This window comes from Passer domesticus, chromosome 14 (assembly GCF_036417665.1).
Source record: "Passer domesticus isolate bPasDom1 chromosome 14, bPasDom1.hap1, whole genome shotgun sequence".
Taxonomy (NCBI): Eukaryota; Metazoa; Chordata; class Aves; order Passeriformes; family Passeridae; genus Passer; species Passer domesticus.
In genome coordinates, this window is record NC_087487.1 from 12351616 (window position 1) to 12363624 (window position 12009).

The 12009-nt window shown below is 47.4% G+C and overlaps 1 protein-coding gene and 1 long non-coding RNA gene across 6 annotated transcripts in view; one reads left to right on the plus strand and one right to left on the minus strand.

Moving 5' to 3' along the window:
* Window positions 1-5576, plus strand: part of CTXND1 (cortexin domain containing 1) — a 34348-nt gene extending 28772 nt beyond the window's left edge. For 4 of the 5 annotated variants that reach the window (XM_064388809.1, XM_064388806.1, XM_064388805.1 and 1 more), the window contains one exon: window positions 2541-5576. In XM_064388809.1, the coding sequence (XP_064244879.1) occupies window positions 2595-2774 (180 nt within the window). In that variant the 5' untranslated portion in view covers window positions 2541-2594 and the 3' untranslated portion in view covers window positions 2775-5576. Of the gene's footprint in view, window positions 1-369; window positions 552-2540 lie in introns of all 5 variants that reach the window. The other variant, XM_064388808.1, reaches the window with a different exon arrangement.
* LOC135280662 (uncharacterized) lies at window positions 1400-9540 on the minus strand. The gene is made up of 2 exons (XR_010347535.1): window positions 8869-9540; window positions 1400-1922 (listed from the first exon to the last, which is right to left on the minus strand). It is a non-coding gene; the product is annotated as an uncharacterized LOC135280662 (long non-coding RNA).
* Window positions 9541-12009: the final 2469 nt, after the last annotated feature.

A 12009-nucleotide genomic window follows, 5' to 3' on the forward strand; every position in this document is an offset into this window, starting at 1 on the left:
CAAGCTGAGACCAAGGACAGCCACAGCCAGATCCTTCTGGCCAGCCCCAGAAACACAAGTGACTGCATGCAGAACAGCGCTCAGCATCAAAACGTTACCAAGTTTATGGGGGGACCAGAAGGAGAGAAAACATGATTTATACAACCTCAAGAATACAACTTTTTTTTGGAAAAAAATATTTCTAGTCCCACCGAAAATGTCTGCTTTTGTCAAAACAGATCAATATAAAACTGAAATCATTAGGTTCAAGTTGTCATCGTAATTCACTGTGCAAACCACAGCTCAGATGCCACAGCCTTTCACTCTGCTCTCTGGGTAGATCCTTCTAAAGCCTGGCTGTCCTTTCCAAAATGTGCTTTTCCCTTCCAGCTGAAGAGAACATCCTCCAGGCACAGTCCTGAAGCAGAGGAATGCAGCACTTAAACCAGACTTCTATGAGGTTGAGTGATGCCATTTTGAAGAGAAAAATCTCCAAGGGATAGATCTCTACTTGAAACCTCTGATCATTTTCTGAGTAAATTATTCATCTTTCCAAAGAAAGTACATTTGAGGTAAATTGCAGTTTTCCCTCCAAGATCAGAAATGATGGAAATTACCAGATAGTTCTGCTATTCTGCACCAGGTAACTTAGGGTGAAATGATCCCATGTGGTACAACAGCCAGAATGTCAGACGGGGAAAAAAAAATTAAAAACCACACCCATCCTTGTTGGATCTTCACAAGAGCACTGCAGGAAAAGACCGGGATACATTAACAGTTTTGATAACATTTCTTTCTTTTTATTCATAAAGTATTCATACTTAATACTCAGCTTTGCTGACAAACCCTTTTTTCATCAAGTGAAGTTATAAACTGCAATGTAAGATCTCTTGGCTGGTAAACTAGAGTGGCAGCAGAGTCTCTTGGGAATATTAGACCCCTGACCAGGCAAGGTGAGCATTACAAGCCTGACCTCACTCCTCAGAGATTTCTTCATGAGCTCCTAAGGATGTGACTGGTAAATACATGAGATCATGAGATGTCTGCTTGGTTTCATTCACTTTGTGTCGTCAGCTTCTTTCATTTCCCTGCTGCAGGACTGGCTGTCACAGTAATTTCTACGCTTTCTGGAAATTAAAAAAAATCTGACATCCTTGTGCTTAAAATAGACTCAAGAGCCCAGCTGATTTGTACTTGCCTTGTGGGATCTAGGAAGTTGTGAGGCTGGAAAACCACCTGAAAAGGAGCAAATTATGAGACAGGGAAGAAATTGTGAGGTTTTAAAATAAAAGGTCTTCAGTTCACCCTGAGGAAGACTTGCAGGGTTCAGGAGTTCAGGAGTCTCTGGGACACCCACTGGCAGCTGGCCCAGCACGGTGCTGCAGGAGCAAAAGGCTCCAGGCAGATGTGAGCCACCTCTGCCACAGCCCTGCCAACACAGCCAGGCGAGCTGGTCTGTGTAATAAAGCTGGGATTTCCTCACTGTTAGTGCAGTCACAGAGAGCAGCTGGGCTGGTTGGTACCCCAGGCTCACACGTCCCCTCTGCAGCTCAATATCTTCTGTTCCCATCTCTCCTCTCCAGTAAAGCAGGGACTGCTCCTAGGTTGATTACTGCATTTGATGTGAATGACTTTGTTGTTTTGTTTGTTGTAAAGAGGTATTCCATGTTCCTGAGCTGTAATCCCCACTGTAATCCCCAGCACTTCTCCCTCCCACCTTGGCCCAGCATGGATGTCAGGAGAAGTTTCCCCATCCCTGGGCAGTGACTCAGTTCTGTGTAAGGTCAGCTCCTCTCCTTCAGCACAACTATGCAAAGCAGTTTGTGCCACCAGCTGATGAACTGTCCAGAATCAAACTTTCAGAGGGATTCCATCACTGCTGAAGTCATTTTGGTTATGGATTCAGGTGAGGAGGCCAGAGAGACCTTCAGCTATGCAGACATCTGCAGTGAATAAGATAATTCTTGTTCTAATCACATAATCACCTGTACCTCTCTGGTTGATAAAACATCCACTTAAACATTATATTGCTCCTAAAAAAAAATCTTCTACTGCCTGGAGAACCTTGAGTACCAGAGATTAAAAGATTATGGAAAATAAGTATGCATAATTTTCACTTTGCTTTGTGCCAGTGAGAGACAGAGAATGTTTGGACAGAGAGGAAAATTGGGATAGAAACAGTCTGCTCTGCCATTTGTCTGATCTTTCACACTAGCAGAGAAATGGAAATATTTTTGTGATTAGGAAATGCTGAGACAAGAACAGTGTCTGTGCCTCTTTTAGGAGATATTTCAAGCGAATAGTGCTCACTCACTACTGCCTCTCTTTTCTTTGTTAACATCTCTTTTTAGTGTCTCATATTTTAGCCAGAAGCATTTGTGGGCTAAATTAAGGTGGAGATGAGGTTTCTTCTCACAGCTCTCAGTCAGATGAGCTACCACATTTCCAGTGGGTTTAATTGCCTGCAAGAATTTATCAGACCTGTGTCCAGCACAACCCCTGCTTTTCCCCACGTCCAGGAGCAGCAATCCCTCGTGCCTGACGCCGTGTTTGTTTTGCAGGAGCTCGATGATGTTAGGAGCAAATTCAAAGCCAGATGAAGAGCGGCCCAAGCAATGGAGGTGCCAACCCCCGAGCCCGTGTACGTTGACGTGGACAAGGGACTGACGCTGGCATGCTTTGTGTTCCTCTGCCTCTTCCTGATTGTGATGATCATCCGCTGTGCAAAAGTCATCATGGACCCCTACAGTGCCATCCCCACGTCCACGTGGGAGGAGCAGCACCTCGATGACTGACGGGCTCCCAGGCAGAGCCACGGGATGCTGTGGCCCAGGAGGCCTCTGCCCAGGGGCAGGGCTGGCACACCAACAGCCATTTTCAGATTTGCAGGGCAAAGGCAATATCTCCAAGAGCACATAGTGTAAATTATTTCTGCTCAACAGGTCAAGGTATCAGCAAGCCATTCTGGCAGCAGAGTTTACTACTATGCAGCAACTCTTATTTTACAGTTGGCATTTTAACTCAAGTAGCACAAGGTTCTCCTAATCTAGTGCTCCTAAGCACTAGATTTTCCTAATATAACTCTTGGTCTAGCACAGTTTGTCCCACCCTCAATATCACCTATAAACCCAGGGTAACCATCAGTACCATGAAAAAGCAACAAGAGTATTCTCTTTTTCCTGGAAACAGATTGCTTCAAATATTCATTGCTTCCTTGGTCGTTATGGGTGCATTTTGGGAAAGGCCCAGATTTCTTATTCCAGACCATCACACTAAGTAGAGGTGCTGAAGTACGTCTGGCTAAGTAGAATTATACAAGCAGATTTATTCTTTAACTCAGCTGGTTCTGCACTTGCACTCCCTACCCCACTGCAGCCATATTTCCAGTGACCAGGATACAGAAGCACTCAGACTTAGGGGGTTCTGGACTGTTGTAGACCCCATAGCACCACCTTGTTCTGTCCTAGTCATGCAAAAAAACAGCCATTTCCTCTGTCATGGGCCCTTGGATTAGTCAGGCCACTGATTTTGAGCTTGGTAGGCACCAAAAATCCCTGGAGCAGAGCTTGGACACTGCTGGTGTCAACTACATAAATCTTGCTGTGGTTTTCAAAGAGTGATTCCACATGCAATTTCACCCTTCTTTTGCTACAGGTGTACTTCAGTGGGATGAGACAGGACTGGAATGACAAAGACAATAAGCAGAGAGACTTTTCTCCCAGCTTTGTCATTCAGACTCCTCAGCAGAACATTTACAGTCACACACAATAATAAGCATTCTACCTCGGAGAAATTCAGCTCCTTCAAAGGTTTTTCCCACAAATTTGTAAGGTACATTTCTTTCTCTCAATTCATTAAAACAGCCATTATGCAAGAAGGCAGAAGTGAACCTGGGAGCTCTGGAAATTCATTATTTATCTTTGAAGAATGGGGACTGCAGCATACCAAAGTTCTCTATTCCTCAAATTCTAAGGTTTGCTCATGCCTGCCTTTTCTCTCATGACTACAGGTTCAATTTATGGGATTGAAAGGAAGCAATTCAGAGCAGGTGCTGCAAGCACCATGAACAGACAAGGCTTGAGAGCACAAAACTTCAAGAAGGACATTTCTCCATTTCCCCTCCTCACCATCCTACCTGACCCCCAGGTTCTTGCCGTGAGACCACACACATTGGGTGGGAAAGGTGGAAGCAAAGGCTGTGACAGGAAAATTAGGACACAGACTTTGTAAGGCACTGGCTGTGTTCTGGCTGTGACAGATTTGTTTGATGATCACACAAGTCAATTTTTATGTGCCTCAGTCTACTCATCAGTGAAATGGGTGTAACAATCTCATCTTGTCACACCTCATTTTGTCTGTCTAATAATACCAGAAAGCACCTGGAGAGCCTTAGATAGGGACACAGAAATGAGGTTCTTACTTACAACTCTTCCTGCTAAAATCAACAGGGAAGGTCTGGGTCTTGTTACACTGCAGGACTCTGTTACAGGGCAGGGGACCTGTCCAGACCCCCATTTACTCTCTCACTGCAGTATTTTGGGCCAAGCCAAATGGCACCAGGCTTTTTTACACAGCCCACTGGTTTCTGAGGATGTAAGGTGCTCAACACTGAAAACCAGAGATCCCAAAACAGCAGGCTGTGAGGCATATGGAGACTTTTGCATGGATCTTTTGAACCACACAATTTTTGCTGATCTCCGTTGTAGGAGATGCCATTCCTGAGGCAGGAAATTCAAAGATTAGCTTTCCTCCTGCTGTCCTCTAGCAAGAGACCTCCACTGCTTCCATTGCCCACTGCAGATTGCTCCTCAGGCTGTTATTTAGCCTCAGCTTCTGCTAGCCAGGTAATCACCAGGAACAGAGCACTTTTTCAGGCTTGAATGTTAAATGTTCATTGTTCTTGGAGCAAACCCACTGTTCTCTACTATTGGTGGGCAAGTCTATCTGTACCACAGGAATGGATGTCCCAGCTCAAAGAACAACACTTCTGTTCCCTGGGCTAAAGTTTGGAACCTGTTTTTTTTCATTAAATCTTGTATCCCTCTATTGGGGCTATTTACAAAACAAGCAAAATAACAAAATTACATCCAGGCTAGGGACACTTTCAGTGTGCAGGTCACCTGGCTGAGCTCACAGCTGGTGCAGAGCAAGGACAGAGCTTGTCCTCACACCTCTCAGTGCCAGCCCTTCACTTGGTGTTGATCTGCATGCAGGACTCTTTGGCATTGTCACACATCACTGACAAGCCCCAGTTCAGCTAAGGACTTTTTCAGGTGCTTAAGTTTAACCCTCTGAGCAGGCTGCCCACCTACAGAGACCAGGGTCAGTCCTGTGGCATGCTCCTGGCAGGGCAGGGACAGCAGCACACAGTCCCTGGAGGAGAAAGCCTGTCTGAGAATGAAGGGTTACAAATGCTGAGGAAGCAAATTGACAGATTTGCTTTGCAGGGATGGTTGCCACTGTTTTCTCTTTTTGTCCAGCTGAACAAACCATTTTATGGATTTTCCTGAAAATCCTCATGAAAACACCCCTCTGGGTAGCTTTGTTTTCTAATAAAAAGGCACTTGTCCTCCTGGCATAGCCTGTCAAGTCCATCCTTCTGTTGACAAAAAATGGCTTTATAAAAATCTGGATATTCACATACATGACTGCCTAAAAGTCAATGAGATTGTTTTTATAGTGAAAATGTAAATCTATTGGTCTCTTCACTCTTGTGACCAGTGACAGGACTCCAGCCAGTCTGAGTTCAAGGAGCCTTTGGACAACACTCTGAGGCACATGGTGGCACTCCTGGGATGTCCTGTGCCAGGCCAGGAGCTGGACTCAGTGATCCTGATGGGTCCCTCCCAGCTCAGCATATTCCAGGACTCATTCTAATTTCTGCCTTCCCCCACTGGTTACAATCACACAACCTCATTCACTCCTCTTTAACCAAAAGCAATACTGAACATCATGCCTAAGCCAGACATTTTGAGCTCCTTCCCCTGGAGCCAGGGCTCTCCCAGCCCAGGGGAGCTCTGCCTGGTGCCAGCCCCTCTGGCAAAGCTGAGCTCACGGCCAGGGAAGGTCTCTGTCAGCAGGAGCTGCATCACTGGGCTTGGTAGAAACTCCAGCTGCATGCAACAAGTGCCTCTGCTAGTTTTGGTTCTTTTTTAATCATTGTGCCATACTACCAGCAACTGCACTCAGAGGATGCAAGTCAAACTCGTTGCAAGTGTATTTATCTAACATAATAAACAGCTTCGACATGGAAAACCTCCTTGCTGTCTCTGTTGTGGTTTTCTTACAGTTGCCAGGATATCTTTAAAAATACTCACAACACAAGATGATTTACAAGAAGGGCATACACTCATGTCAGCCCTCCTTGGAGAGTGAGAGCAGAGAACAGCTCCCTGTGTAGCTGCACCACTACGGATTTTTGGAGCTCAGGAGCTCCAAAACTGGAACTGACGGAGCCCCAGGTGTTCCTGGGGCTCTGCAGAAGGTCAGTCTTTCCAGAGGGGCTATTTCAGGCTTTTCCCTTGGCCAGGAAGAGCACTCAGCTGAGCTTCAGCTCAGTGGGGGACTGCAGCATCTGTATTTCGGCAATTCATTATCAGTAACAAATTTCATACCAGAAGAAACAGGGCCACTGAGACCAGAATCCCTCCTGCTGGCGACTGAAAATGAGGAGCATGGAGCATCTGTGGGGGTCTCTTTGAAGAAGCTCCAGAGTACGGGATATGCAGGGTAAAAATCACCTAGGGAACTCCTCCTCTTGAAAAAAGATCAAGAGACGAATTGCTAATTCTTTCATCTTGAGAAAGAGCTCTGTTGCCTGAAAGCTGGGTGCTTTACAGATCTGCTTGGCCCTGCAGCGAGTCCTCTGGCAGCAGGGTCTGCGTGCCTGGAACCCAGTTTGCCACAAAGACTAAACCCCACTGCTAAATCATTACTGCTCTCCTAGTCAGGAGCAGGGGCTGCAGTCCTCACACTGTTTTCTGTACAGCTCCTCTGGCTGAGGTAAGAGCAGACCTGAACTGAGGCCAGCAGCAGCTGAATTTGAGCAGACACCCTGGAAATGTTTTTCTGGAAGAAGGAGGGACTGATGGCAAGCCAGAGACCCACAGGATGCTGCTGCAGCCTGCTCTGGCCAGAGGTGTCCCCAGCTTGCTGGGTCATTACAGTCTCAGCAGGCAGCTTCAGCTCAGAGGCAAACACAGGACTCAGATGGGAAATGCTGTGCTCAGGCTTCAGCCATCTCCTTCACATTTTTAACATTTTTTAAAGCCATTTTCATTAAAAATAGTCAATACCTTGCTAGCCAGGAGGAAAACCCCACTCACACACACATCTTTAAAGCAATAAACAATTTGAAAATGCCAGTTGCATTTACTCTCAGGTCATCATATATAATTCAATTCACAATGGTGTTAAGAAACAATGAGTGGCAAAATTCTTAGTTACAAAGCTCCATGTTTTGTACTGGAACCTATCCAGGCAGCCCACACAGGGAAATCAGAAACCAAAAATGTATTAAAATTGCATTAAGTGTGCCGAAGCCACAAGGACTGCAAAGTTTTTCAAAACTTATTTTATATTTAAGATTGATTGGATTTCTCCTGCAGCTGCAGATCAAAGGAAGTACCTGGCAGGGGTGAGCAGGCAGCAGAGCTGGGCACACTCCAGCCCCTGCAGCAGATCCCAGAGCCCCCCAGTGGGGTCCCGGACACCCAGGGCTCTGCAGGGGCTGAGCCCTGATCACACCCACCCTGGACCCAGTGCACAGGGAGGAGTGGGACAGGAAACCCTCCCTGTGCTCCCAGCCAGCCCCCCAGTGTTCATGACCAAGGGTTTGATCCTCCAGGCTGAGCCAAGGGATGCCCAGCTGCCACCAGGGACTTCTGCTCCTGCAGCATTTCCCTTGGGTGTTCACAAGTATTAACACCAGCCCTGCCTCAGCTGCTTACTGAGCAAACAGCATTGTAAAACCAGAAAGCACAGCTAAAATCAGAGAGCACAGGTCTGTGGTTAAAGCTTCACGGAAAACCAAGCACTTGTGCAACACAGAAAGAGCTGAGGTGAAGAAGTTCTTGGGAATGAGGGAAGCTGGGAAGGAGGAACAGCTCACAGCCAATTTGTATGGAGCAGCATGGTGCCAGTACCTCAGCATGTCCCTCACGTACTCCCAAAGCCTTCAATCAATTTTAAAATCCCAGAAATGATCTCCCTCTTTCTCACTAAGCAGCAACTGTGTGGGCATTCTGAACAGAAGCAGCAATCAACCCTGAGAAATGTTCTCCTGCCTCACTGCTTTACACCAAAAGCTACGTGAGTATCACTACCAGCCCTGTCCCTCCTCACAAAGTCACTACCTTGACCCTGAACACCCTGAGTGTTTTACTTTGAGTTATTACGGCCTGGGTAATGAAAGAATTATGAATATTGCTGACCCAAATGCTTACATCAAAACTAATTTTTTTTTGCAAGATATTGCACCCATTTCTAATTAGAAACTCTGCAGAAAACTACTTCAGATGAAGAGTGCCTGCATTTCACAGCAAAAAAAACATTGGTTCCTTTAAATTCTGAAATACATTTTAAGGGTTTATTCCATGCCTTTTTTTTTTTTGACACTTAATTATACCCACAGCACTATTATAAATTACACCCAGCTTTTTCATTACACACCAACCCGACGACGCTTTGATCTGTAAGAAAATGCATCTCAAAGTACTAAACAGTGGCTGCCTTTAGTTTTGCTACCAGCAAAATAGCAAAAGCAGGTGGAATAGTCTCAGGCAGGATGATTTATTGCCTCTATGCCCACCCTGTGACAGAGCAGCACAGCCCAGCAGCAGCTCCTGCACCCCTCCAGGAGCTCCCATCCAAGAGCCCAGCACTACTCACCCCTGGGATCACTGTGCTCCAGCATGGATTGCTGCTGAGTGGGAAATACCAGGCAGGAGAAGGATGCTCCAGGCCAGCACAGGAGCTGTGGTTTCCACTCAGACACACATTTCCATTTCCTCTGGTCACGAGCGAGGCTCTGTCTCCCCACACAGCACTGGATGACCCTGAATGAGGCCTCTCAGATGGCTTGCACAGCAGAAAGGTTTTAGTTTTTTCCTCCAGGCTTCTGAAGATCCAAGAAGGATTTTCTTGTTCTACACACAGGTTACAAACCCACAAACCTGGTGCTATGACAGGGCAGTGAAAAAGGAGCTCTGAGTTTGTTTGTGGGTTTTTTCCACTTTTGCTTGAAGCCAGATTATAAGCAAACTAAGAAAAATACATCTAAATCAAATGAAAATTAGTTATCTCTAGAAGAAGAGACAGCCATGCTCAACCCTAACTGAAACAAAATCTTCCAGAAGTTCATAGGATTTCTCAAGGAAATTAATCCAATTGAAACTGGCACTTCAAAGATAAACTTTTTCCAAGCACCCAGTCAGCCTGTTGAACTGAGAGAACCAAGGCTAAAGCACCTTCTTGTTCCAAAAGCCTAATCTTTCTACCTGTGCTCAACTTCCCCCAAAAGCAAGCTCCATGACCTTCCTTTTAAAGGACAAGGGTGCAAACTGGCCCCAGCTGCCCCAGGGGAGGTGGAGCAAGCAGGAGCTGCCCACACCACCTGTGTGTTTCCCAAAATTTGGGTCAGAGGCTGCCTTCCCCCCAGGCAGTGGGTGCTGCTGGTCCCAGGCCAAAGCTGTTTTGTGGGCAGCCCTGCACTGGCAGCACAGGTGTGCCCTTCCCTCTCCCTTGACACGGGGCACCCTGGCAGGGATGAGAACCAGCAGGGCTGTGCCTCCGGGCTCGCTGGGTTGGGTGAGGGCAGCGTGGCCATGTGCCCCCCTTCTCCACAGTGCCCACCCAAAAAAGAGCCCACTGCCTTCTTCTGGGGGGGGAAGAAAGTGGTCTTGGGCACGCAGAAAAGTTTGTCTCCTTTTTTATCATCTCCTGGCATTTTGGCCCCCATCCATGTAGCAGGCAGCAGATGACTCTGAGCTCTGTCCTGAGATTTTGGACTTTGTCCAGCTCACCTCTGAAACCTGCTGTGCCTGAGGTCCTTTCCAGAAATTACCCACCTCCTGGGAATCTGGAACTTCTCCAGGTGTCCCCAGGCTAGAGAAGCTCAGCTCAGTCACCTTGGGGCCACAGGGCCCATCCCTCCTCCCACCCATCCCCAGCATGGTGCAGGGGTGTTTGGCCTGGGGATGTCCAGAGTGGCCACTGCAAAGCCACCTCCTCCCTCAGGGCTGGCTGGCTCTGGGGCACGAGCCAGCTTGGAAGGATCTCAGGCTGGATGAAGGATCTGAGGCCTCCATCCTGGCCAGGTTTGGGGTCTCAGCACCACTGACCTTCTGCCTGAGCAGGCAGCAAGCCCAATTCCCACCTGCTGGCAGGAATTGCAGCATCCAGTTGGGAGAGGAATTCATTGGGTGTGTGCAGGACTTGCCTTTACCTTGCTCAAAGTTCAGCAAGAGCCCTATGGATTTACAGTTCCCCTAAGTATTCCTGCATCCAGAAAGCCTTGACAGCACAGTCCTTGTTGGCTGTGCAGTGTCTTGCATCAAGGTCACAGCTGATGGCCAGTGACATATTGCCCCAACATCAGCTCTCTGTCACACACTGCACTTCCAGGACATCAGATATGCCAAGGTGCACCATGGATGTTGCTTCTGCAGAGAAATTTCTCTCCTGGATAAATGCTTTGTGTGTCCTGCTGCTGCTGCCAGGAGCAAAGCCAGAGGAACAGGATGGGTTATTTCTAAATCCAGGAGGGAAGGTGTCAACTCACAATTGTCCTTTGAGGTCAAAAGATAACACAAAGCATCTATAAATTGATGATCCAGTCAGAGTACATTAAATAAATACCTGCCTATTAGTTCAGCTCCAAGAGCCTGAAGGCAAAATAGCTTTTCCTTGATAAACAACAAAGAGCCAAGGTTTTCCTGGCCAGGTCATCCTTGATTTGGGGATGAACCTCCAAGTATCACTCTTTAAAGAACTAGTATTGTTGCACACTAGAAGAAGGCCCATTACAGTGCACATGCCCCATCAGCAGTGATTTATATGCACTGCCACATTTTTTATTTAATTTTCATTTCAAATTAAATTTCCTCTTCTGCATGGCCAAGGTTGACATTCCTGGTCAGCCCCAGCTGCTCCCCAGGATGACTTTAAATGCCCTCACAGCCCACATCAGCAAAACCACCTGGCAGAGCTTTTGAGCAGCAATGGGACAGCCTGGAAAAGCAGCAGCATGGGCTCACCCTGCTGTCACCACATGGAGCCAGCAGCCTCATCAGGTTCTTCACTTTGAGGACCAAGCAAATATTTAACAAGTTCCCCTTGCACTACACCACAGTTCATTATCCGGTCTCCCGAGCTCCTCCAGTCAGTAATATCCTCTAATTGATGTGATTTGGCACTGGGCCATGGAGTTAAATTGATTTGTAGGCCAGCAGGAGACAGCAGATGCCCTTTACACTTGAGGAAAGTGGCATGTGGCTGTGCTTGCTGGCTGCTGCAGGGGAATGCTGTGGCACGAGATGCCTTTTGGGGGGCAGGAAGGGGCTTGGCCTGCCTGGTGTCCTCTGTCACAGCCCCTGGTGAGTGACAGGGTGTGACAGCCACCAGGGAGTGCCCGGGGATCACTCCAGTGATGAAATTCCCCCTCGCTCCATGACCCAAGGGATGCTGGCGAGAGAGGAACAGGGAATTCCCTTCTGTAAACCAGGGCAGGAGGAACAAGGGTGATCTTTTGACCATGACCTGTTGAAGGGTGCCCCAACAGAGTCTCCCCTCCCTGGCCTGGAACCAATCTGGGGCAGGAGAGCTGCCTCTGGTTGTGTAAGGGCAGGAGGAGCAGGGACATCCTGCCTGTTGCCTTCAGTAGTGCTGGTTATCACGTTTCCAAACTGCTTTGTTGCAAATCATTTTAGGGCAAGCCATGTAACTCTTGCCCAGGAAGGTTTTAACAACTGTATGCAACTCGCCTTCAGGATCTCACCTCCAGCATATTAACACTGTGGAAGAAGGAAGTCA